Source organism: Neoarius graeffei, chromosome 20, assembly GCF_027579695.1.
Source record: "Neoarius graeffei isolate fNeoGra1 chromosome 20, fNeoGra1.pri, whole genome shotgun sequence".
Lineage (NCBI taxonomy): Eukaryota > Metazoa > Chordata > Actinopteri > Siluriformes > Ariidae > Neoarius > Neoarius graeffei.
Genome location: NC_083588.1, coordinates 43,784,202 through 43,807,114, shown reverse-complemented (window position 1 = coordinate 43,807,114; position 22,913 = coordinate 43,784,202). Strand labels below are relative to the sequence as shown.

General features: G+C 44.1%; 1 protein-coding gene across 1 annotated transcript in view; it reads right to left on the bottom strand.

Annotated features, from left to right (window-relative positions):
* The window catches only part of ppp1r9ba (protein phosphatase 1, regulatory subunit 9Ba), a 142,912-nt gene extending 133,461 nt beyond the window's left edge, over positions 1 to 9,451 (bottom strand). The window contains exons 1-2 of the mRNA XM_060901757.1: positions 9,326 to 9,451; positions 4,389 to 5,800 (exon numbers count right to left, since the gene is read on the bottom strand). Coding sequence (XP_060757740.1) covers positions 4,389 to 5,753 — 1,365 coding nt within the window. The 5' untranslated portion in view covers positions 5,754 to 5,800; positions 9,326 to 9,451. The remainder of the gene's footprint in view (positions 1 to 4,388; positions 5,801 to 9,325) is intronic.
* Positions 9,452 to 22,913: the final 13,462 nt, after the last annotated feature.

The following is a 22,913-nucleotide window of genomic DNA, read 5'->3' as shown; positions in this document are numbered from 1 at the left end:
GGTAGCGCCAAGCTGCCACAGCTGGGTCCTTTAGCGAGGCCCTTACCATTCATCTGCTCAGCTCAATTGTAAGTCGCTTTAATAAAACTGTCTGCCAAATCTCATCTCATCATCTCTAGCCGCTTTATCCTGTTCTACAGGGTCGCAGGCAAGCTGGAGCCTATCCCAGCTGACTACGGGCGAAAGGCGGGGTACACCCTGGACAAGTCGCCAGGTCATCACAGGGCTGACACATAGACACAGACAACCATTCACACTCACATTCACACCTACGGTCAATTTAGAGTCACCAGTTAACCTAACCTGCATGTCTTTGGACTGTGGGGGAAACCGGAGCACCCGGAGGAAACCCACCCGGACACGGGGAGAACATGCAAACTCCGCACAGAAAGGCCCTCGCCGGCCACGGGGCTCGAACCCGGACCTTCTTGCTGTGAGGCGACAGCGCTAACTACTACACGACCGTGCCGCCTGTCTGCCAAATAAATAAATGTAAATGACATTTCTCGCAACACTGCAGGAACAACCATTTTTCAACATCCCTGGAGAAAAAGATTATTCCTAGTATTTGGAATTAAGTCCAGTTTTGTGTTTCCATGTTTACTTGAAGAGATAGAGAGGTCTAATATGTTACGTCAATTGATGAATAGAACTGAACTAACCTATTATAATACCCTATTTTCAGTTCCTCTATATGACTGCCAGGTCACGCAGGTTCAGTGCTGAATGCAGCTTTTTCATTGCCTGACACTTACAGCACACTGCCTAAAGACAAATTAATTACTGCTATCCTTGAAGCATTCAAAGAGGAACCTCATAAAGTACATTATTATCCATACAGGACACTTTTTCGAAGGAATATAAACACGTATTGCACAGTGAACAGTTTTGCACTCAAGTTTCCATCAATGAAGAGTTTATAGCATCAACAAAACTGACTTCACGTTAAAACTGTTAATATTATAGTCAGGCTGTCTGTTGTTGCCCAAATGAGGATGGGTTCCCTTTTGAGTCTGGTTCCTCTCGAGGTTTCTTCCTCATGTCGTCTGAGGGAGTTTTTCCTTGCCACCGTCGCTACAGGCTTGCTCATTGGGGATAGATTAGGGATAAAATTAGCTCATGTTTTAAGTCGTTCAAATTCTGTAAAGCTGCTTTGCGACAATGTTTATTGTTAAAAGCGCGATACAAATAAACTTGACTTGACTTGACTTGACTTGACATATTCTATTCCCTTCTAGCGGGTTTCATTCATTTGGTTTGATAACATGCAATATTATTAGCGTATCGCTTATCCTACGTGTATTACGTCACTCTACCCAGTGGAGAATGAGCATTGAATATGGTTTACGATATTGCATGGTTGTCAAGACAACATGATGTCATACGTCAGAGTCGTAAAACTTCTGTACTAGCGAGCGACTGTGACAATTTGTAAACAAACATGGCCACCAGGTTTGCTTTGTTAAATACGGAAGATTTTCAGAGAATTTTGAAAGAGAAAGACGCATCGAACATCCAAAAGGAATGTGTATAATAATAACAATAATAATATTGGCTGGCTTTTTTCATGTTATATCAGATATATTCCATTCAGCTACTCATCTTCATCATTCAGTATCATGCTAGCTGAATTGAATATATCTGATATACCACTCAACACCAGCCATCCATTATCTGTAACCACTGATCCTATGCAGGGTCGCAGGCAAGCTGGAGCCTATACCAGCTGACTACGGGCAAAAGGCGGGGTACACCCTGGACAAGTCGCCAGGTCATCACAGGGCTGACACATAGAGACAAACAACCATTCACACTCACATTCACACCTATGGTCAATTTAGAGCCTAACCTGCATGTCTTTGGACTGTGGGGGAAACCGGAGCACCCGGAGGAAACCCACGCAGACACGGGGAGAACATGCAAACTCCGCACAGAAAGGCCCTCGCCGGCCACGGGGCTCGAACCCGGACCTTCTTGCTGTGAGGCGACAGCGCTAACCACTACACCACCGTGCCGCCCCTCAACGCCAGCCAATATTACTTAAAGGAGAACTGAAGTAATTTTTAAACTTGCTTTATTTCTTAATTAATATGTTATTCAATTACATTTTCGGTTTTAGTAACCTTAAACCATAGTGGCTCCTACTAGCAACTAATTGCAATTAAATATTATACTTATCGGCCTATTCGGTTTTTAGCCGTGTTAAATTTAGTTCGTTTGGTCCACGGCAGGCGTCACTTATCCACGCGATCTTCACGAGACTTGTGCAAGACTTTGAAACATGAAGTGTCAGCCAGGTGTCAGTGCCGCCATTTTGAAAACTGTTTTCCAAGCGAAATATTGCACAAAAACGAGTTTAATTGACGATTACTGCCTACTTTTTTCAAACTTTCCTGATTGCTATCAAAACAAACAGAACTTCCGGCTTGATTATATCAGCATTCGGAGGAGGGCGCGCGCGTCTTTTGACAACGTTGGCAGATGTCAGTCACTTTGATTTCGGCTGTACGTTTTACTTCCGTCCTACGATGTCTTGCACAGGTCTCAACGAATCTCGTTTACGGCCATTGCTTTGACATATGGACTGATATATTACAGAGCATATTTCAAACACTCAGAACTTGCCATAGCAGTGACAAAATAGCTGTCAGAAATGCATTCCTACATTTAATAAAATGAGATAAATAGAATTTTGATGATAAAAAATTTGCCTTCAATTCTCCTTTAAATATATAATACTATGTGAATACTTTACGTGACGCAGTCTGGATATGATGCTCTACTTTTGCACTTCTGATAATGTCAATAGTAAATGCACCTGTTTCAATGATCATCTCGTATTTACAGAACACTAGGTCTCATATTCCATTGATATGGACGTCCTCCCATCAATAGACATTATATAGGCATCAGTGATCTGATATATTGACTTATAATCATGGCTTTGCGACAAAATAAGCAAACGTTGTGATTAGCTATGCCAAAGATCAACTAAACAGGAAGTGCTTCTGTACACTAGCTGAGTCAAAATTGTTAGCTCAGTGTGCCATAAGAGCACTAATACCAGACAGCACTTGACCACAGAACTGAAATATTTACCCGTAAAGAGAAGCTTGAACATTAGAGAACAGTCAGTCCATGAAAAAGAGTTGATATAAATACTTCATATTTCTTCCCTATATAGAAGAATCTGATATGCTGCTTTCATATCCTGAGTTACTGGAAATGAAGCAAGTAGCTTGTAAAAGAGAGAGAGAGAGAGAGAGAGAGAGAGAGAGAGAGAGAGAAAACCACGACAGGGTCGTAACAGTTTTCTTAAGGGTGCAGATGCCAGTGTGATGGTCGTTGCAGAAGCATGCGATCATGTGAAGGCACCTGATCAAATATAGTTATTACAGGAAGTGGCTGTACCCTGCAGTAAAAGATACAGATATGTAGGTATGCCGAATGAAACTGACACAAAGTGCTTAGCAAACCCACAGGAGACTGTACGCTACCCAACAGCTTGACTGTCACTGGTTGAAATGTGTGTTGCTTAAATGGCTACCTGCTTGACACAGGGCCAATGCGTGCTTCAAATGATCTCTGCGTTTCCTTAAGTGATTTATGTGATAGTAAAAATAACAGCAGTCTTTGGTAGTTAACCTTTGACATTCCTTCTCTAAGTTAAAACCTGTCAGCCACACTTGGCATAAATAACATAGGTGTAACATAACGTTATTACACTTGAGTACCATGTTCAGATGAAATGCAAACATCCATCCATCCATTATCTGTAGCTGCTTATCCTGTCCTACAGGGTCGCAGGCAAGCTGGAGCCTATCCCAGCTAACTCTGGGCGAGAGGCGGGGTACACCCTGGACAAGTCGCCAGGTCATCGCAGGGCTGACACATAGACACACACAACCATTCACACTCACATTCACACCTACGGTCAATTAACCTAACCCGCATGTCTTTGGACTGTAGGGGAAACCAGAGCACCCGGAGGAAACCCACACAGACACGGAGAGAACATGCAAACTCCACACAGAAAGGCTCTCTTTGGTCACTGGGCTTGAACCCAGAACCTTCTTGCTGTGAGGCGACAGTGCAAGACTGAAAATGCCACCCGAAATGCGAACAATACAGAAAAGAAAAAAAAAAATCAAACTGTATGTGTGCATTGCCAACACCGGATACTGAAAAGATCTGTCAAGCAGCAGAGCACTATGGGTCGTCAGAATCTTGCAGAAGATAATGCAGGATAGTCTGAGCAGGAAAATCGAGTGATGTGAGCAAAATATCCTCCAGGTTTCTGTTATCCCAATGACCACAAGTGCATTATTGATTATTTTACAATTAAAAGTTGACTCCTAAAAACCACATCAATCACTCAAAATGCTTACCTTAATCGGCCCAGTGCTGAACCGGATCTTCCTACTGGCTGGAGGCTCATCTTCAGTTGGCAGTCCTGGGATCTCTGTGCAGCTAGATTCCGGTTCATAAGCCTCATCATCATCAGCTTCTTCATCCTCATCCAGCTGACTCCCACCAGAGTCCTCTCCTATACCACTGTAGGCACTGATGTCTATCAGGTCAGCTTCTGAATAATCCTCCTTTAGGGGCTCCTCCTCTGCTGCCTCTTCCTCTTGAGTGGAGGTGTCTCCTTGCCTGCGCTCACCTCTCTGCCCAGCAGCCTCATGACTGTTTTCAGCCTCGCCATTCTCAAGTGAAGCATGAACCTCTGCATGCACCAATCTGTTGCCTGCTTCCTGGTTGCTAGCAGCATCCTGCTCCCCAGGTTTGGAGTCCTTCTCTGTACTGGTCCCTGCAGAGCCTTGGAGTTCCTTTGACTGCTTCGCGTTTGATTCTGCAGACAAAACAGATGCCTCATCTGCTGATGGATTGTTGCTCGTTGTATTAGCTTGGGATCCTGTTCTCCTTGGACTTCTAGGGGCTGCTTCTTGTTCCTTAGCCTGTGATTCATTTTCCTGGCTTCCTGGTTGAGGGAATGTACGCACCTTTTTAGGGATGATTTTGGGGCGAGAGGGCAGAAGTGAGGATGAAGACGGCCTGTGGAGATTGTTCCGCAATTCTGCCTTCTCAAACACAGCGCTCAGCTGACTGACAGTGGGTGACACTGCTTCAACAGGCCCACCTTCTGCGTCCAGTCTGTCCAGGGCTTCTGTGCTGCCATTGAATCGTACGACCACGTCCAAACGGCTGTCCTGGAAACCTGAGGCACGCTCCTTCTTCAGGAGGATGCGGTTGGTGGCAGCCTGCTTCTCTTGCAGGTGGCGCTGCTCGAAAATCTTGCGTGTCTCCTGCAGTTTAGAGAAGCCAGAGGAAGGTCCACGGGCACCTCCAGCCTCAGGCTTCCCATCAAAGCGACTCACACGCTCAGAAACAGTTCCACCTAGCTTGAGAAGTGCGCTGTGGTCTACATTCTCATTCAGACTGCTGGCTCTTGGCAGGGAGAGCCGCACTGTCTGGTCTTTCATCTTTGACGGATCTTCTTCCTCCCCAGGGGAGCCCATCTGCATGAACATGTTCTTGATGCGATGGACATTGGAGCCGTACCTGCGACCCCGTCCTAGAGGCCGTGACTTCCCCTCTTTGACATCCTCACCGTTCGCAGCATCAGGGTCTTTGACTGGCTTAAGTGACTGGATTCCTGCCTCATATGCATTCCTGTGTGGTGACGCACTCCGGGCTCCAAGCGTGGTGCTTGTGGTGCCGCTAGGTGCAGATGGGGGTTCAGTCTTCATCATGGTGAATCAAATGGTGGTAAAGAGTAGTTGAAACGGCATAGCCTCCCCTAGAGGCGGAACCCCATCAGTAGTAGCAGCAGCAGCAAACATGAAGACATGAAGCAGAGACAAACCAGGGACCATTATCAGGATTATGAAACAGGCAAACTGACACACAGAAGAACCTTTCATAAATAGGAAAGTGAACACAGTGAAGGTTTTATTAAATATATAACGGCTGGCAAGTCAGGTGAGTGCAAAAGACGGCTAAAATGGTAGCCATACCTACAAAGATGGCCAATATGGCGTCCCACTTGCAAATTTGAACAATTCACACAACTCAATCATACTGAAAGATACGAAGGTTACGAGTATTTAGATGGGTCTAGGTTCTAGTTTTCTAAAAGGATTCTGTTTGGAGCCTTTTCTAGAGGTCGTTGTAGCCATACCTACAAAGATCCCAATATGGCGTCCCACTTGCAAATCTGAACAATTCACGCAACTCAATCATACTGAAAGATGCAAAAGTTATGAGTATTTAGATGGGTCTAGGTTCTAATTTTCTAAAAGGATTCTGCTTGGAGCCTTTTCTAGAGGTCGTTGTAGCCATACATACAAAGATGGCTAATATGGCGTCCAACTCAATCATACTGAAAGATACGAAGGTTACAAGTATTTAGATGGGTCTAGGTTCTAGTTTTCTAAAAGGATTCTGCTTGGAGCCTTTTCTAGAGGTCGTTGTAGCCATACCTACAAAGATTGACAATATGGCGTCCCACTTGCAAATTTGAACAATTCACACAACTCAATCATACTGAAAGATGCGAAAGTTACGAGTATTTAGATGGGTCTAGGTTCTAGTTTTCTAAAAGGATTCTGCTTGGAGCCTTTTCTAGAGGTCGTTGTAGCCATACCTACAAAGATGGCCAATATGGCATCCAACTCAATCATACTGAAAGATACGAAGGTTACGAGTATTTAGATGGGTCTAGGTTCTAGTTTTCTAAAAGGATTCTGTTTGGAGCCTTTTCTAGAGGTCGGTGTAGCCATACCTACAAAGATGGCCAATATGGCATCCCACTTGCAAATCTGAACAATTCACGCAACTCAATCATACTGAACGATACGAAAGTTATGAGTATTTAGATGGGTCTAGGTTCTAGTTTTCTAAAAGGATTCTGCTTGGAGCCTTTTCTAGAGGTCGTTGTAGCCATACCTACAAAGATGGCCAATATGGCATCCAACTCAATCATACTGAAAGATACGAAGGTTACAAGTATTTAGATGGGTCGAGGTTCTAGTTTTCTAAAAGGATTCTGCTTGGAGCCTTTTCTAGAGGTCGTTGTAGCCATACCTACAAAGATGGCCAATATGGCGTCCAACTCAATCATACTGAAAGATACGAAGGTTACGAGTATTTAGATGGGTCTAGGTTCTAGTTTTCTAAAAGGATTCTGCTTGGAGCCTTTTCTAGAGGTCGTTGTAGCCATACCTACAAAGATTGACAATATGGCGTCCCACTTGCAAATTTGAACAATTCACACAACTCAATCATACTGAAAGATGCGAAAGTTACGAGTATTTAGATGGGTCTAGGTTCTAGTTTTCTAAAAGGATTCTGCTTGGAGCCTTTTCTAGAGGTCGTTGTAGCCATACCTACAAAGATGGCCAATATGGCGTCCAACTCAATCATACTGAAAGATACGAAGGTTACGAGTATTTAGATGGGTCTAGGTTCTAGTTTTCTAAAAGGATTCTGTTTGGAGCCTTTTCTAGAGGTCGGTGTAGCCATACCTACAAAGATGGCCAATATGGCATCCCACTTGCAAATCTGAACAATTCACGCAACTCAATCATACTGAACGATACGAAAGTTATGAGTATTTAGATGGGTCTAGGTTCTAGTTTTCTAAAAGGATTCTGCTTGGAGCCTTTTCTAGAGGTCGTTGTAACCATACCTACAAAGATGGCCAATATGGCGTCCAACTCAATCATACTGAAAGATACGAAGGTTACGAGTATTTAGATGGGTCGAGGTTCTAGTTTTCTAAAAGGATTCTGCTTGGAGCTTTTTCTAGAGGTTGTTGTAGCCATACCTACAAAGATGGCCAATATGGCGTCCCACTTGCAAATTTGAACAATTCATACAACTCAATCATACTGAAAGATGCGAAAGTTACGAGTATTTAGATGGGTCTAGGTTCTAGTTTTCTAAAAGGATTCTGCTTGGAGCCTTTTCTAGAGGTCGTTGTAGCCATACCTACAAAGATGGCCAATATGGCGTCCAACTCAATCATACTGAAAGATACGAAGAAGGTTATGAGTATTTAGATGGGTCTAGGTTCTAGTTTTCTAAAAGGATTCTGCTTGGAGCCTTTTCTAGAGGTCGTTGTAGCCATACCTACAAAGATGGCCAATATGGCGTCCCACTTGCAAATCTGAACAATTCACGCAACTCAATCATACTGAAAGATACGAAAGTTATGAGTATTTAGATGGGTCTAGGTTCTAGTTTTCTAAAAGGATTCTGCTTTTAGAAAACTAGAGGTCGTAGGGTTCTACTGAATAAAGGTTCTCTCTGCAAAACATAACCGATCAAGCCTTTTCTTTCCCAAGAAAAGTCTCAGGCTAGGGGCGGGGTTTGCATCCATACCTTTTCTTTTGACTTTATTGGTGTGAAATCCAACAAAACCCACCGTTTCTCAGGTCAATTTGTATAATCAGGCTGAATAAGGAGCGCGGAATCTGCTATTAACCTGCTTCATTACCCAGTTTGTGGGTACGACAGGCTCCAACATAGGCCTTGATTTGATGTATATGATTTCATGTCCTGTTTGAATTATTTTCATTATGTAACTATGGCAGTTAGAAACATTAAATAAAATAGCATTTGCTGTGTGATTGATTTATTATGCCAATTGGGAACGAGGCTATAACTGCGTTAAAATCAGAAGGTGTTGGTGGAATACTGTACAGGTCCTGATGTAAAGGTGTGATCTGGATGAAATAAGCTTTCCTCGGGTTGTAAGGAATAAATCCGGATGCGCTCCTATAGCCTGCTGTACCCTGGCATGGTGCAGTAGGCTTTGTTATAAACCCTGCCTCAGACTGATGCCACTAATTTGATTTAAGCAGGTTAGGCTTTAGTTCTCGGCATCCTGGTTATACTTTGTGTTGCTCAAATCCCGTGCGGCAATAACTAATGCAGGATTTTGGAATAATATGCGATTAATTTGCGATCAGTGAGCCTGTCAAAACACGACAGTAGGACCCTGCGGAAAGGTTCGAGGCCCCTGTTCACTCACTGCTGAGACACAGACTCCATCCCACACCGCAGTCCGACCGCACCAACAAGCCGCATGTCCGAATAATAACGCAAAAAAGAGCAATGTGCCAAAACAGAGCGCTGTGCACGAGCTTCCGTGCATCAGGAGACGGTTCTGCACGGCCGCCTTTGTCTCGGTTACGTCGCTTCCTGCATCTTCTGTCGCCCAAAAATAACGGTTCTCTTTTCTTTCCTTTCTTTTTTTTTCCTCCGAAGACAGAAAGCAGGACAAAAACCCACCACCGGCACCGTCACTCCACGGACTCACCTTGTTTTCGGTGTTCATTAACTCCCCGGTGCGTCAAAGTGCGTGCGCTGCCGAGTCCATTGTGTCCGCGAGCCGTTCTCAGCGTGTCGGTTCCCCCGCGAGCGAACAGCAGTGACGCGGCCGCACTGTCTCTCCCCGGCTCGCGCTCACAGCTCAGCTCGCAGCCCCGCCCCTCTGCTCGCGCATGGCATCACTGCTTCCATCACATTTTCCTCCTGTGGGCTTAGAAACATGCAGCGGGTTCGATGCGTGCTGCATCTACGTGCAAAAGTTTGCATCCCCATGGTTTTATCTGAAAAAATATATATATTGAAATAAGAAGTGCACTGCCGCCTCAAAGCAAAAAGGTCCTGGGTTCGAACCCGGCAGCCGACGAGGCCTTTCTGTGTGGAGTTTGCATGTTCTCCCTGTGTCTGCTCCGGTTTCACCCAAAGACATGCTGGGATAGGCTCCAGCTTGCCTGTGACCCTGTAGGACAGGATAAGCGGCTACGGATAATGGATGGATGGATGTTGGAGTGCCCTGGGGTGGCACAGTGGTGTAGTGGTTAGCACTGTCACCTCACAGCAAAAAGGTCCTGGGTTCGAACCCGGCAGCCGACGTGGGCCTTTCTGTGTGGAGTTTGCATGTTCTCCCTGTGTCTGCTCCGGTTTCACCCAAAGACATGCAGGTTAGGTTAACTGGTGGTTCTAACTTGACCGTAGGTGTGAATGGTTGTTTGTTTCTGTGCCAGATGATCTGGCGACTTGTCCAGCCCTGTCTGTCACCCATAGTCAGCTGGGATAGGCTCCAGCTTGCCTGTGACCCATAGTCAGCTGGGATAGGCTCCAGCTTGCCTGCGACCCTGTAGGACAGGATAAGCAGCTACAGATAATGGATGGATGGAGTGTCTTGGGGTGGCACAGTGGTGTAGTGGTTAGCACTGTCGCCTCACAGCAAGAAGGTCCTGGGTTTGAGCCCAGCGGCCAGCCTTTCTGTGTGGAGTTTGCATGTTCTCCCCATGTCTGCTCCGATTTCCCCCAACAGTCCAAAGACATGCATCCATCCATCCATCCATTATCTGTAGCCATTTATTCTGTTCTACAGGGTTGCAGAAAGCTGACTATGGGTGAGAGGTGGGGTACACCCTGGACAAGTCGCCAGGTCATCGCAGGGCTAACACAGAGACAAACAACCATTCACACTCACATTCACACCTACGGTCAATTTAGAGCCACCAATTAGCCTAACCTGCATATCTTTGGACTGTGGGGGAAACCAGAGCACCCAAAGACATGCAGGTTAGGTTAATTTGTGGTAAATTGAATGTAGGTGTGAGTGTGAATGGTCGTTTGTCTCTGTGTTAGCCCTACGATGACCTGGCGACTTGTCCATGGTGTATGCCGCCTCTCGCCCATAGCCAGCTGGGGTAGGCTCCAGCTTGCCTGTGACCCTGTAGAACAGGATAAGCAGCTACAGATAATGGATGGATGGAGTGCCCTGGAACAAGACAACAATCCACATGAAGACAAGAAGCCTTTATTTATCATATGTACACTCAAGCACAGTGGAATTCTTCCTCTGCATTTAACCCGTCTGAAGCAGTGAACACACAACTATGCAATGAGCACACACACCTACCCAGAGCAGTGGGCAGCCATGCTACAGTGCCCGCGGAACAGTTGGGGGTTAGGTGCCTTGCTCAAGGGCACTTCAGCCCAACCTTCAGGCCATGGCTGCCCCATGCGAACCTAACCTGCATGTCTTTGGACTGTGGGGGACATGTAGACACAGGGAGAACATGCAAACTCCACACAGAAAGGCCCCTGGGCTCGAACCCAGAACCTTCTTGCTTAAGAAATTTATTCAGAAATAACCAATGTTCCAACTTAAAGACCAAACATTACAAGTTAGATTACTGAGCAAAGGAGATTGAAAATAGTTGTAAAGCCAAATGATAGGCATGCAAATTATTTCTTAACAGATTTTCCACTGTTTATATCATTCACTCATTCACTCACTTATTCATCTTCAGTAACCATTTTACCCTAATCAGGGTCACGGTGGTTTGGAGTCTACCCAAGGAACAAACAGTAGACATGAAGTGGAAATACACCCTGGGAATTGGAAGCCAGTCCATCACAAGGTGTACCCCCCCCCCCCCCCCCCCCCACACACACACACTTTCCAGCTAAAGGGAATGTATCTTAGCTAATCTACCTGCCAGCATGTTTATGGACAATGAGGGTGAAACCAGAAAACCCAGATGAAACCCACACAGACATTCCCAAACAGTAACCTGAGCATGGAGGTGGAGGTGTGAAATGGCAATGCACATTTTTTAATACTAACAAAATTTATTTAGCAATTCTGATTAAAGTATCCACTCTTGAAAAGAACTAAAAGATTGAATTGACAGGCAAAGGCCCTACAGTTGATCTCTCAGAGCCCTGGGCTGCAGGTTTTTTTTTTTTTTTATAAATCTGCTTTAATTTATATACTGTATCATGCTGGCTTTGTTTAACTTGTATGTTTAGACATATAAGTTAGTTGTATTCATCCACTTTTAATGACTACACAAGATAAATTTACTTTAGGCCCCCCAAAAAACGTTCCAGTTTAGAAGAAACAAGCATCTGCAGTGTGGTTTGTTTACCCATAAAAAGACTCATTAGGATTACATGATGTAGGCCATGACATTCAGCAATGAACAACATGCAGGGAAGAAATAGACTAAATAAGATGAAGATGAGACACTTTTTTACAAAAAAAATTGTTTACCGAATAATCAAATTGCAGCCTTTGCAATATTTTAAGAAACTGAGAGGACAAAGTCTTACTGGAAACATTTACTTAGTATTAAACATAGCAAGTGTTATTTCGTTATAAAATATAACAGTGTATACTAACGTTTCTAAATATTAATGTCTTTTTAAATTACACAGGTTTGCCACAGGACAGAGAGTGTCACAAAGATTGGGGCCTTTTATGATTTGCTTGATTTTGTTGATAAATATAGTGTGTATTTTCTTCTGTGCCTTTTCCTGTTGCCATTAGATAACAGAAAAAAGGCACGTTAAAGTACACTAAAATGTTTTCTTTTAATAATAAAGTTATTTTTATGAACTACAATGTGAAGCAATTTATTGTTAAGGAACATCTGGGGCGGCACGGTGGTATAGTGGTTAGCACTGTCATCTCACAGCAAAAAGGTCCTGGGTTCGAACCCGGCAGCTGACGTTGGCCTTTCTGTGTGGAGTTTGCATGTTCTCCCCGTGTCTGCTCTGGTTTCACCCAAAGACATGCAGGTTAGGTTAACTGGTGGCTCTAACTTGACCGTAGGTGTCAATGGTTGTTTGTTTCTGTGTCAGATGACCTGGCGACTTGTCCAGCCCTGTCTGTCACCCCTAGTCAACTGGGATGGGCTCCAGCTTGCCTGCGACCCTGTAGGACAGGATAAGCGTCTACAGATAATGGATGGATGGATGTTGGAGTGCCCTGGGGTGGCACAGTGGTGTAGTGATTAGCACTGTCGCCTCACAGCAAAAAGGTCCTGGGTTTGAGTCTGGCAGCCGATGGGGGCCTTTCTGTGTGGAGTTTGCATGTTCTCCCCGTGTCTGCATGGGTTTGCTTTGGTTTCACCCAAAGACATGCAGGTTAGGTTAACTGGTGGCTCTAACTTGACTGTAGGTCAACCCCATTTTATCCATCCATCCATTATCTGTAGCCGCTTATGCTGTCCTACAGGGTCACAGACAAGCTGGAGCCTATCCCAGCTGACTATGGGCGAGAGGCGGGGTACACCCTGGACAAGTCGCCAGGTAATGGCAAGGCTAACACATAGACACAGACAACCATTCACACTCACATTCACACCTACGGTCAATTTTTAGAGCCACCAATTAGCCTAACCTGCAAGAAGGTCCTGGGTTTGAGCCCAGCGGCCAACGGGGGCCTTTCTGTGTGGAGTTTGCATGTTCTCCCCTTGTCTCGGTAGGTTTCCTCCGGGTGCTCCGGTTTCCCCCACAGTCCAAAGACATGTGGTTAGGTTAATTGGTGGCTCTAAATTGACCGTAGGTGTGAATTGTTGTTTGTCTCTATGTGTCAGCTTTGTGATGATTTGGTGACTTGTCCAGGGTGTACCCTGCCTCTCGCCCATAGTCAGCTGGGATAGGCTCCAGCTTGCCTGCAACCTTGCACAGGATAATCGGGGATGGATGGATGAAAAGAACATTTGTTGATCGAAGTTAATAACCCTTACTATTAAAATCCACAGCAAATTTTAGGTTTTAATTTGCAAGATTAAGACCAAATTTAAGTGAGGAGTGAATTCATCATCAGACAAGATGAAAGAACTCACTGCAGCAGTTGATACTACGCTACTGTAGGAGACACACTGACCCATTTTGGCATGATGTGCATCTCCTCTGGAAAGCACATTGAGAAGAGCGACATCACTTGACGGGTTGGAGACATGACACCTACGGTAGAGCCTAGAGGAACATCATTGCTACCTGACCTATTGCTTTAAATTAATCTTTTTTTGTAATTTATTATGATGTCAAAGCCTACCTTAGCAAGTTCAGGAAACAATAAAGTGCTAAGCACAATAATGCATCTGTGGAAATTTTCTTTGCTGATATGGTCAGCTAATCTAATGAGTAAGAGTTCATTGTGATCCAGTTCTCATTTGGTATCTGTGGGCAGTTTGGATAAAATTTGCAGAATCAGTGCAGTACCACTTACACATTAGAGACAACGCTAAGTGAGCTTGTATGTGGCATATTAGCATGTGACTCATGCTTATGTCTTATAAACTGCTTATTGGTGAATAGGTGTTGACTAATGGAATTCAGCAATGTTTCATAAAGTCCACTAAAAATGAAAGAAAAGTAACAATCATTAAACTGTACGATCTCGATGTATATTCTGAGAAGGTGCTGATGTATAAATGCAGGTGGTTTGTGCAGAAGCAGCTTAAGACTGCTGCACTCCCCTCCTTTTACACATCCAGTTTCCATAGCAACCCCTCCTCTTCACTGCCACCACGATGACCCGGATTTTTCACATTCATGGATTCAACCTGCACTGTTACAAGGCCTTCAGATATCGATATTGGCCTGGGTTGGAAGTTAGTACCTAAAGGGACAAGCGGGTATGTGCTAAGGTGAGAATAAAATTTGAAGTTTCGTAGTATAATTTTGTAAACCCATAACCACGTTAAAGCATCATAGGCTTATCTATCCAGATTAAAACACAGGGGGCAGCATGGTGATGCGGTGGATCGCACGGTCGCCTCACAGCAAGCAGGTTAGAAGCTTAAGGGTTAGAACCTTACAGTCGACCGAGGCCTTTCTGTGTAGAGTTTGCATTTTCTCCTCATGCCTGTGTGGGTTTCCTCTGAACGCTCTTGTTTCCTCCCACAGTCCAAAGAGCTGCGGATTAGGTCAACTGGCTACTTTAAATTGCCTTGTTTATACGAAATCTGCCCACCATTACGTAAGATTATATAATTGCTTTTAACCTACATGTCATCTAACTCATTTAGAGAAGCCAGGTATGTTTTAAAAGGAAATAATTTTTCTGAACATTAATTAACAAATTACACTTAGCATTTGTGTTCATATAAAAAACAACTTTGAACTGCTATATGACATTACAGGCATTTACAGTGGTGCTTGAAAGTTTGTGAACCCTTTAGAAAGTTCTATATTTCTGCATAAATATGACCTAAAACATCATCAGATTTTCACACAAGTCTTAAAAGTAGATAAAGAGAACCCAGTTAAACAAATGAGACAAAAATATTATACTCGGTCATTTATTTATTGAGGAAAACGATCCAATATTACATATCTGTGAGGGGCAAAAGTATGTGACCCTTTGCTTTCAGTATCTGGCGTGATCCCCTTGTGCAGCAATAACTGCAACTAAATGTTTGCGGTAACTGTTGATCAGTCCTGCACACCGGCTTGGAGGAATTTTAGCCCATTCCTCCATACAGAACAGCTTCAACTCTGGGATGTTGGTGGGTTTCCTCACATGAACTGCTCGCTTCAGGTCCTTCCACAACATTTCCATTGGATTAAGGTCAGGACTTTGACTTGGCCATTCCAAAACATTAACTTTATTCTTCTTTAACCATTCTTTGGTAGAACGACTTGTGTGCTTAGGGTCGTTGTCTTGCTGCATGACCCACCTTCTCTTGAGATTCAGTTCATGGACAGATGTCCTGACATTTTCCTTTAGAATTGGCTGGTATAATTCAGAATTCATTGTTCCATCAATGATGGCAAGCCGTCCTGGCCCAGATGCAGCAAAACAGGCCCAAACCATGATACTACCACCACCATGTTTCACAGATGGGATGAGGTTCTTATGCTGGAATGCAGTGTTTTCCTTTCTCCAAACATAACGCTTCTCATTTAAACAGAAAAGTTCTATTCTGGTTTCATCCATCCACAAAACATTTTTCCAATAGCCTTCTGGCTTGTCCACGTGATCTTTAGCAAACTGCAGATGAGCAGCAATGTTCTTTTTGGAGAGCAGTGTCTTTCTCCTTGCAACCCTGCCATGCACACCATTGTTGTTCAGTGTTCTCCTGATGGTGGACTCATGAACATTAACATTAGCCAATGTGAGAGAGGCCTTCAGTTGCTTAGAAGTTACCCTGGGGTCCTTTGTGACCTCGCCGACTATTACACGCCTTGCTCTTGGAGTGATCTTTGTTGGTCGACCACTCCTGGGGAGGGTAACAATGGTCTTGAATTTCCTCCATTTGTACACAATCTGTCTGACTGTGGATTGGTGGAGTCCAAACTCTTTAGAGATGGTTTTGTAACCTTTTCCAGCCTGATGAGCATCAACAACGCTTTTTCTGAGGTCCTCAGAAATCTCCTTTGTTCGTGCCATGATACACTTCCACAAACACGTGTTGTGAAGATCAGACTTTGATAGATCCCTGTTCTTTAAATAAAACCGGGTGCCCACTCACACCTGATTGTCATCCCATTGATTTGAAAACACCTGACTCTAATTTCACCTTCAAATTAACTGCTAATCCTAGAGGTTCACATACTTTTGCCACTCACAGATATGTAATATTGGATCATTTTCCTTAATAAATAAATGACCAAGTATAATATTTTTGCCTCATTTGTTTAACTGGGTTCTCTTTATCTACTTTTAGGACTTGTGTGAAAATCTGATGATGTTTTAGGTCATATTTATGCAGAAATATAGAAAATTCTAAAGGGTTCACAAACTTTCAAGCACCACTGTAGCAGACACTCTTATCCAGAGCAACATACAACATACCCAGAGCAGCCTGGGGTTAGGTAATTTGCTCAAGGGCACTTCAGCCATTCCTGCTGGTCCAGGGAATCAAACCAATGACCTTTTGGCTCCAAAGCTGCTTCTCTAACCTTTAGGCCATGGCTTCCCCTTGTTATGTAAATGAAATATATAGAAAAGACATCAGCTGTTTGTACTATTATTGAAAGCATTTGGTACTTGCTCTTGAGCGACATACTCTTAAGTAAACATACCACAGTTTTGCACTTTGATTGACTTGTCTCTTAATATGTACAGCTGTATTTCGTTTACATGTATGTATGTAAGTATGTATGTATGTATACATATTGAGCACTTTATTAGGAACACCTGCACACATACAGTACTTGTTCATGCAATTCTCTTATCAGCCAATCTTGTGGCCTAAAATCACACAGATATGAGCCATCAGCTTCGGGTAATGTTCACATCAACCATCAGAATGGGGAAAAAATGTGATCTCAGTGATTTTGACCATGGCATGTCTGTTGGTGCCAGACAGTTTGGTTTGAGTATTTCTATAACTGCTGATTTCCTGGGATTTTCACACACACAACAGTCTCTAGAGTTTAATCACAAAGGTGTCACCAAGAAAATACATCCAGTGAGCAATGGTTCCGTGGATGGAAATGTCTTATGAAGTCATGAGAGAAGTTAATGGAGAATGGCCAAATTGGTTCAGGCTGACAGAAAGGCTACAGAAACACTGCTACCCACCATGTACAAATTGTAGTGAGCAGAAAAGCATCTCAGAACGTACAACACAGCAAAACTTGAGACGGCTGGGATACAACAGCAGAAGACCGTGTCAGGTTTCACTTCTGCCAGCTACGAACAGAAGGCTGAGGCGACAGTGGGCACAGACTCACCAAACCTGGAGAGAAGACTGGAAAATCATAGCCGTGTCTGATGAACCTTGATTTCTGATGAGTCACACAGTAGGTAGGGTCAGAGTTTGGTGCCAACAGCATGAATCCATGGACCCAACCTGTCTTTTGTCACCAGTCCAGGCTGGTGGAGGTGGTGTAATGATGGGGAGAATGTTTTCTTGGCACACTTCGGGCCCTCAAACTGGTTTCATGAACACGACAATCACTCCAAAGTCCTTCAGTGGATTTCCCAGGCACTGGATCTGAACCCAACAGAACACCTTTGGGATGTGGTAGAACAGCAGATTCAAAGCATGAAAGTGTACCGTATGTGAAGAATCTGCAGGGACTGTGTGATGCAGTCGTGTCAACATGGACCATAATCTCAAAGGAATATTTCCAACATCTTTTGAAATCCATGGCACGAAGAATTAAGGCTGTTTTGAGACCAAACGGAGACCCTGACGAGTATTAGTATAGTGGTCCTAATAAAGTGCTCGATGAGTGTATCATCAGCGGCAGCTTCTTCTCCAAGCACTTTTGCCAGGTCGGGGTCCATGTGGACCCTATTGATCCACATGTCATATTAACTGGAGCATAGTTTTATGCCGAATGCTCTTCCTGCCGCAACCCTCCCATTTCTGGGCTTGGGAAACAACCATTCAATTTAGAGTAGCCAGTTAGCCTAACCTGCATGTCTTTGGACTGTGGGGGAAACCAGAGCACCTGGAGGAAACCCACGCAGACACAGGGAGAACATGCAGACTCCACACAGAAAGGCCCCTGTTGGCCACTGGGCTTGAACCCAGAACCTTCTTGCTGTGAGGCGACAGTGCTAACCACTTCACCACCGTTGCACCTGGGCATGTTGCACCCAGGTGCAACATGCCCAGGACTGTCTGCAGTTTGCGTACCGGGCAGGTGTTGGTGTGGAAGATGCCATCCTCTACCTGCTACACCGAGCCCACTCGCATCTGGATAAGGGAAATGGCACAGTGAGGATCCTCTTCTTGGACTTCTCGAGTGCCGTCGACACCATCCAGCCCCTTATGGTTCAGGACAAACTGAACAGGATGCGAGTGGACCCCTGCCTGGTCACCTGGATCTCCAGCTACCTCACCGACAGGCCGCAGTACGTCGGGCCGAAGGACATCACGTCTGACACTGTAATTAGCAGCACCGAAGCACCCCAGGGCACGGTGCTGGCCCCTCTTCTCTTCACCCTGTACACCATGGACTTCTGCTACAACTCAGATCTGTGTCACATTCAGAAGTTCGCAGATGACACAGCCATCATGGGGTGTATCAGGGACGACAGAGAGGAGGAGTATAGGAGCCTGGTGAGGGACTTTGCTGTTTGGTGCAACAGGAACCATCTGCAGCTCAACACCTCGAAGACCAAGGAGCTGGTCATTGACTTTGGGAGGTCCAGACCAAGGTCACGACCAATTCTGTTTGAGGGAGTCGAGGTGGAGGCTGTGGATTCCTACAAGTACCTTGGGCTGTGGCTGGACAGCAAGCTGGACTGGACTTGCAACACCAACCACTTGTACAGGAAGGGACAAAGCAGGCTATACTTCCTGAGGAGGCTGCAGTCCTTTAACATCTGCAGGAAACTCCTGTGGATGTTCTATCAGTCCGTGGTCACCAGTGTCCTGTTTTACACCGTGGTGTGCTGGGGGGGCAGCACATCCAAGAAGGACACATCCAGGCTGGACAAACTGACCAGGTGGGCCGGCTCTGTGGTCGGCATGAAGCTGGACTCTCTGGTGACAGTGGCAAAGAAGAGGACTATGGACAAACTACTGAACATCATGGACGATGCCAGTCACCCTCTGCACACCGTCATCAGCAACCAGAGGAGCCTGTTCAGTGATAGAATGCTCCTTCCCAAGTGCAGGACTAACAGACTTTAAAATTCCTTTGTCCCTCACGCCATCAGACTGTACGACTCCTCTCTCCTCTCTGGGGGGGAGAGGGTGTAACAGCAGGACAGAGGATGGGAAAGAGCAGTAGCCTAGCCTGACAAAAAGCAATACTGGACAATGTGCAATATAAATGTGCAATATAATGTGCAATACCTCTCCTGCTGGACTTTTTTCCCCCATATCTTATTCTTTTTTATATTTGTATATGTAAATACTTAATTGAATTGAATTGAATTGAATTGAATTGAATTGAATTGAATTTATCTAGAAGTTTTCTCTATTTTCTATTCTCTGTTTATCCTGTAATGATGCTGCTGGAATTTTAATTTCCCTGAGGGAACCCTCCCAAAGGGATCAGTAAAGTTCTATCTACAACCCTGATTCCCAAAAAGTTGGGACAAAGTACAAATTGTAAATAAAAACAGAATGCAATAATTTACAAATCCCAAAAACTGATATTGTATTCACAATAGAATATAGACAACATATCAAATGTCGAAAGTGAGACATTTTGAAATTTCATGCCAAATATTGGCTCATTTGAAATTTCATGCCAAATATTGGCTCATTTGAAATTTCATGACAGCAACACATCTCAAAAAAGTTGGGACAGGGGCAATAAGAGGCTGGAAAAGTTAAAGGTGCAAAAAAGGAACAACTGGAGGACCAAATTGCAACTCATTAGGTCAATTGGCAATAGGTCATTAACATGACTGGGTATAAAAAGAGCATCTTGGAGTGGCAGCGGCTCTCAGAAGTAAAGATGGGAAGAGGATCACCAATCCCCCTAATTCTGCGCCGACAAATAGTGGAGCAATATCAGAAAGGAGTTCGACAATGTAAAATTGCAAAGAGTTTGAACATATCATCATCTACAGTGCATAATATCATCAAAAGATTCAGAGAATCTGGAAGAATCTCTGTGTGTAAGGGTCAAGGCTGGAAAACCATACTGAGTGCCCGTAATCTTCAGCCCCTTAGACGGCACTGCATCACATACAGGCATGCTTCTGTATTGGAAATCACAAAATGGGCTCAGGAATATTTCCAGAGAACATTATCTGTGAACACAATTCACCGTGCCATCCGCCGTTGCCAGCTAAAACTCTATAGTTCAAAGAAGAAGCCGTATCTAAACATGATCCAGAAGCGCAGACGTCTTCTCTGGGCCAAGGCTCATTTAAAATGGACTGTGGCAAAGTGGAAAACTGTTCTGTGGTCAGACGAATCAAAATTTGAAGTTCTTTATGGAAATCAGGGACGCTGTGTCATTCGGACTAAAGAGGAGAAGGACGACCCAAGTTGTTATCAGCGCTCAGTTCAGAAGCCTGCATCTCTGATGGTATGGGGTTGCATTAGTGCGTGTGGCATGGGCAGCTTACACATCTGGAAAGACACCATCAGTGCTGAAAGGTATATCCAGGTTCTAGAGCAACATATGCTCCCATCCAGACGACGTCTCTTTCAGGGAAGACCTTGCATTTTCCAACATGACAATGCCAAACCACATACTGCATCAATTACAGCATCATGGCTGCGTAGAAGAAGGGTCCGGGTACTGAACTGGCCAGCCTGCAGTCCAGATCTTTCACCCATAGAAAACATTTGGCGCATCATAAAACGGAAGATACGACAAAAAAGACCTAAGACAGTTGAGCAACTAGAATCCTACATTAGACAAGAATGGGTTAACATTCCTATCCCTAAACTTGAGCAACTTGTCTCCTCAGTCCCCAGACGTTTACAGACTGTTGTAAAGAGAAAAGGGGATGTCTCACAGTGGTAAACATGGCCTTGTCCCAACTTTTTTGAGATGTGTTGTTGTCATGAAATTTAAAATCACCTAATTTTTCTCTTTAAATGATACATTTTCTCAGTTTAAACATTTGATGTGTCATCTATGTTCTATTCTGAATAAAATATGGAATTTTGAAACTTCCACATCATTGCATTCCGTTTTTATTTACAATTTGTATTTTGTCCCAACTTTTTTGGAATCGGGGTTCTAATCTAATCTAATCTAATCTAATCTAATCTAATCTAATCTAATCTAATCTAATCTAATCTAATCTAATCTAATCTAATCTAATCTAATCTAATCTAATCTAATCTAATCTAACCGTGCTGCCCTGTTTAATGATTGTATATTGTATATAACTAAAATCACCTCCCATGTAGCACTCCATTTGTTTTAGTATCCTTTACTGCCTATCTCTTTGTAAATCCTTGTGTTTTTTTCTTTTGCGCTGCAATTAAATATTATTCATGAGTCTGCATTATTAGTTTCTTTATGTCTTTTGGTTTTGCATGATGGAAGAATACTCTGAACATAGATACAGATGTGGGAACATCAAAACAGCATAGCTCAATCGCAACAGAAGCAAATCCTGGAACAAGAGCAGCAAAGCCTCCAGAAGTGAACTCTCGGTACCAGGAGGATTTTACAGCAACTGACCACACTGAATGCTCCTTTCTCAGCACTTCCACGGAGGAGGAACCAGTCACCCCAACTTAAGTCTGTAGTATTGAAGCCTGAACAATGTGAAGATTTCATACTACAGTGTTCTTTGTATATTAGACACAATCCAACTCTATTTCTAACTGATCAGAATACTTCTTTTGTGCTCTGCTTGCTTGTGGGGAAAATTAGAGAATGGGCTCCCATGGGGGCTGCAAGGGACAGAGATATGGTCTTATGATCACATCCTGCCTTAAGGTAGTTTTTGATCATCCTACAGAGGACAGAGTGTAAGAAGAAAAACGGCTATGTCTGGCTCATGGAAATAAACTAGCAGCAGAATATGCACCATCTTTTCATATGCTGCCTGTTAACAACAGTTGAAATCACTCTGCTCAAACCAACACATGTTGCTGCAAATTGCAGGACGAGTCACAGTACGCTAGCATGTCATTATGGCTCTCTGTCTCTTGACCAGGCCATTGTCCTCTCAATCCATCAGGACAATCTCTTCAGAGAGAGGAAAACACCACTCAGCACTTATTCAGCCAGTTTTCCTGAGCCCGTGAAGGTGGGAAGGACTATGCTTTCCCTGGAGTAATGGCAGTGTAGACACCAACAAGGCCTGTGCTTGTATTGCAGGAATTCAGATCATCTCAGTGCCAGTTGTGGAGCTTACCCAAACACACATAAAAATGCAGAGGTGAGTAAAGTACAGTTTTCTTCTGTAGTCTTTCACATTAAAATTACTTTATTCTACCTGAATAGTAGGATTCATAGATTAATTCATAGATTGGTATTTGGCCAGAGTCCTGAAGCTCTTTGTAGTGCCCTGCAAGTTACCACTACATGGGCAAGACCTGGCTGGCTGGCCTCTCGGCCTGTGGAAGGTTGAGAAAAAAAAAAAACACTTCCCATTTCACTACTCAAGCTGCAAGCTGGCCTAGTGGTTAGTCTGTCCGCCTCTCAACCGGGAGATCACGAGTTCTACTTGCGGTTGTGTCATACCAAAGACCATCATA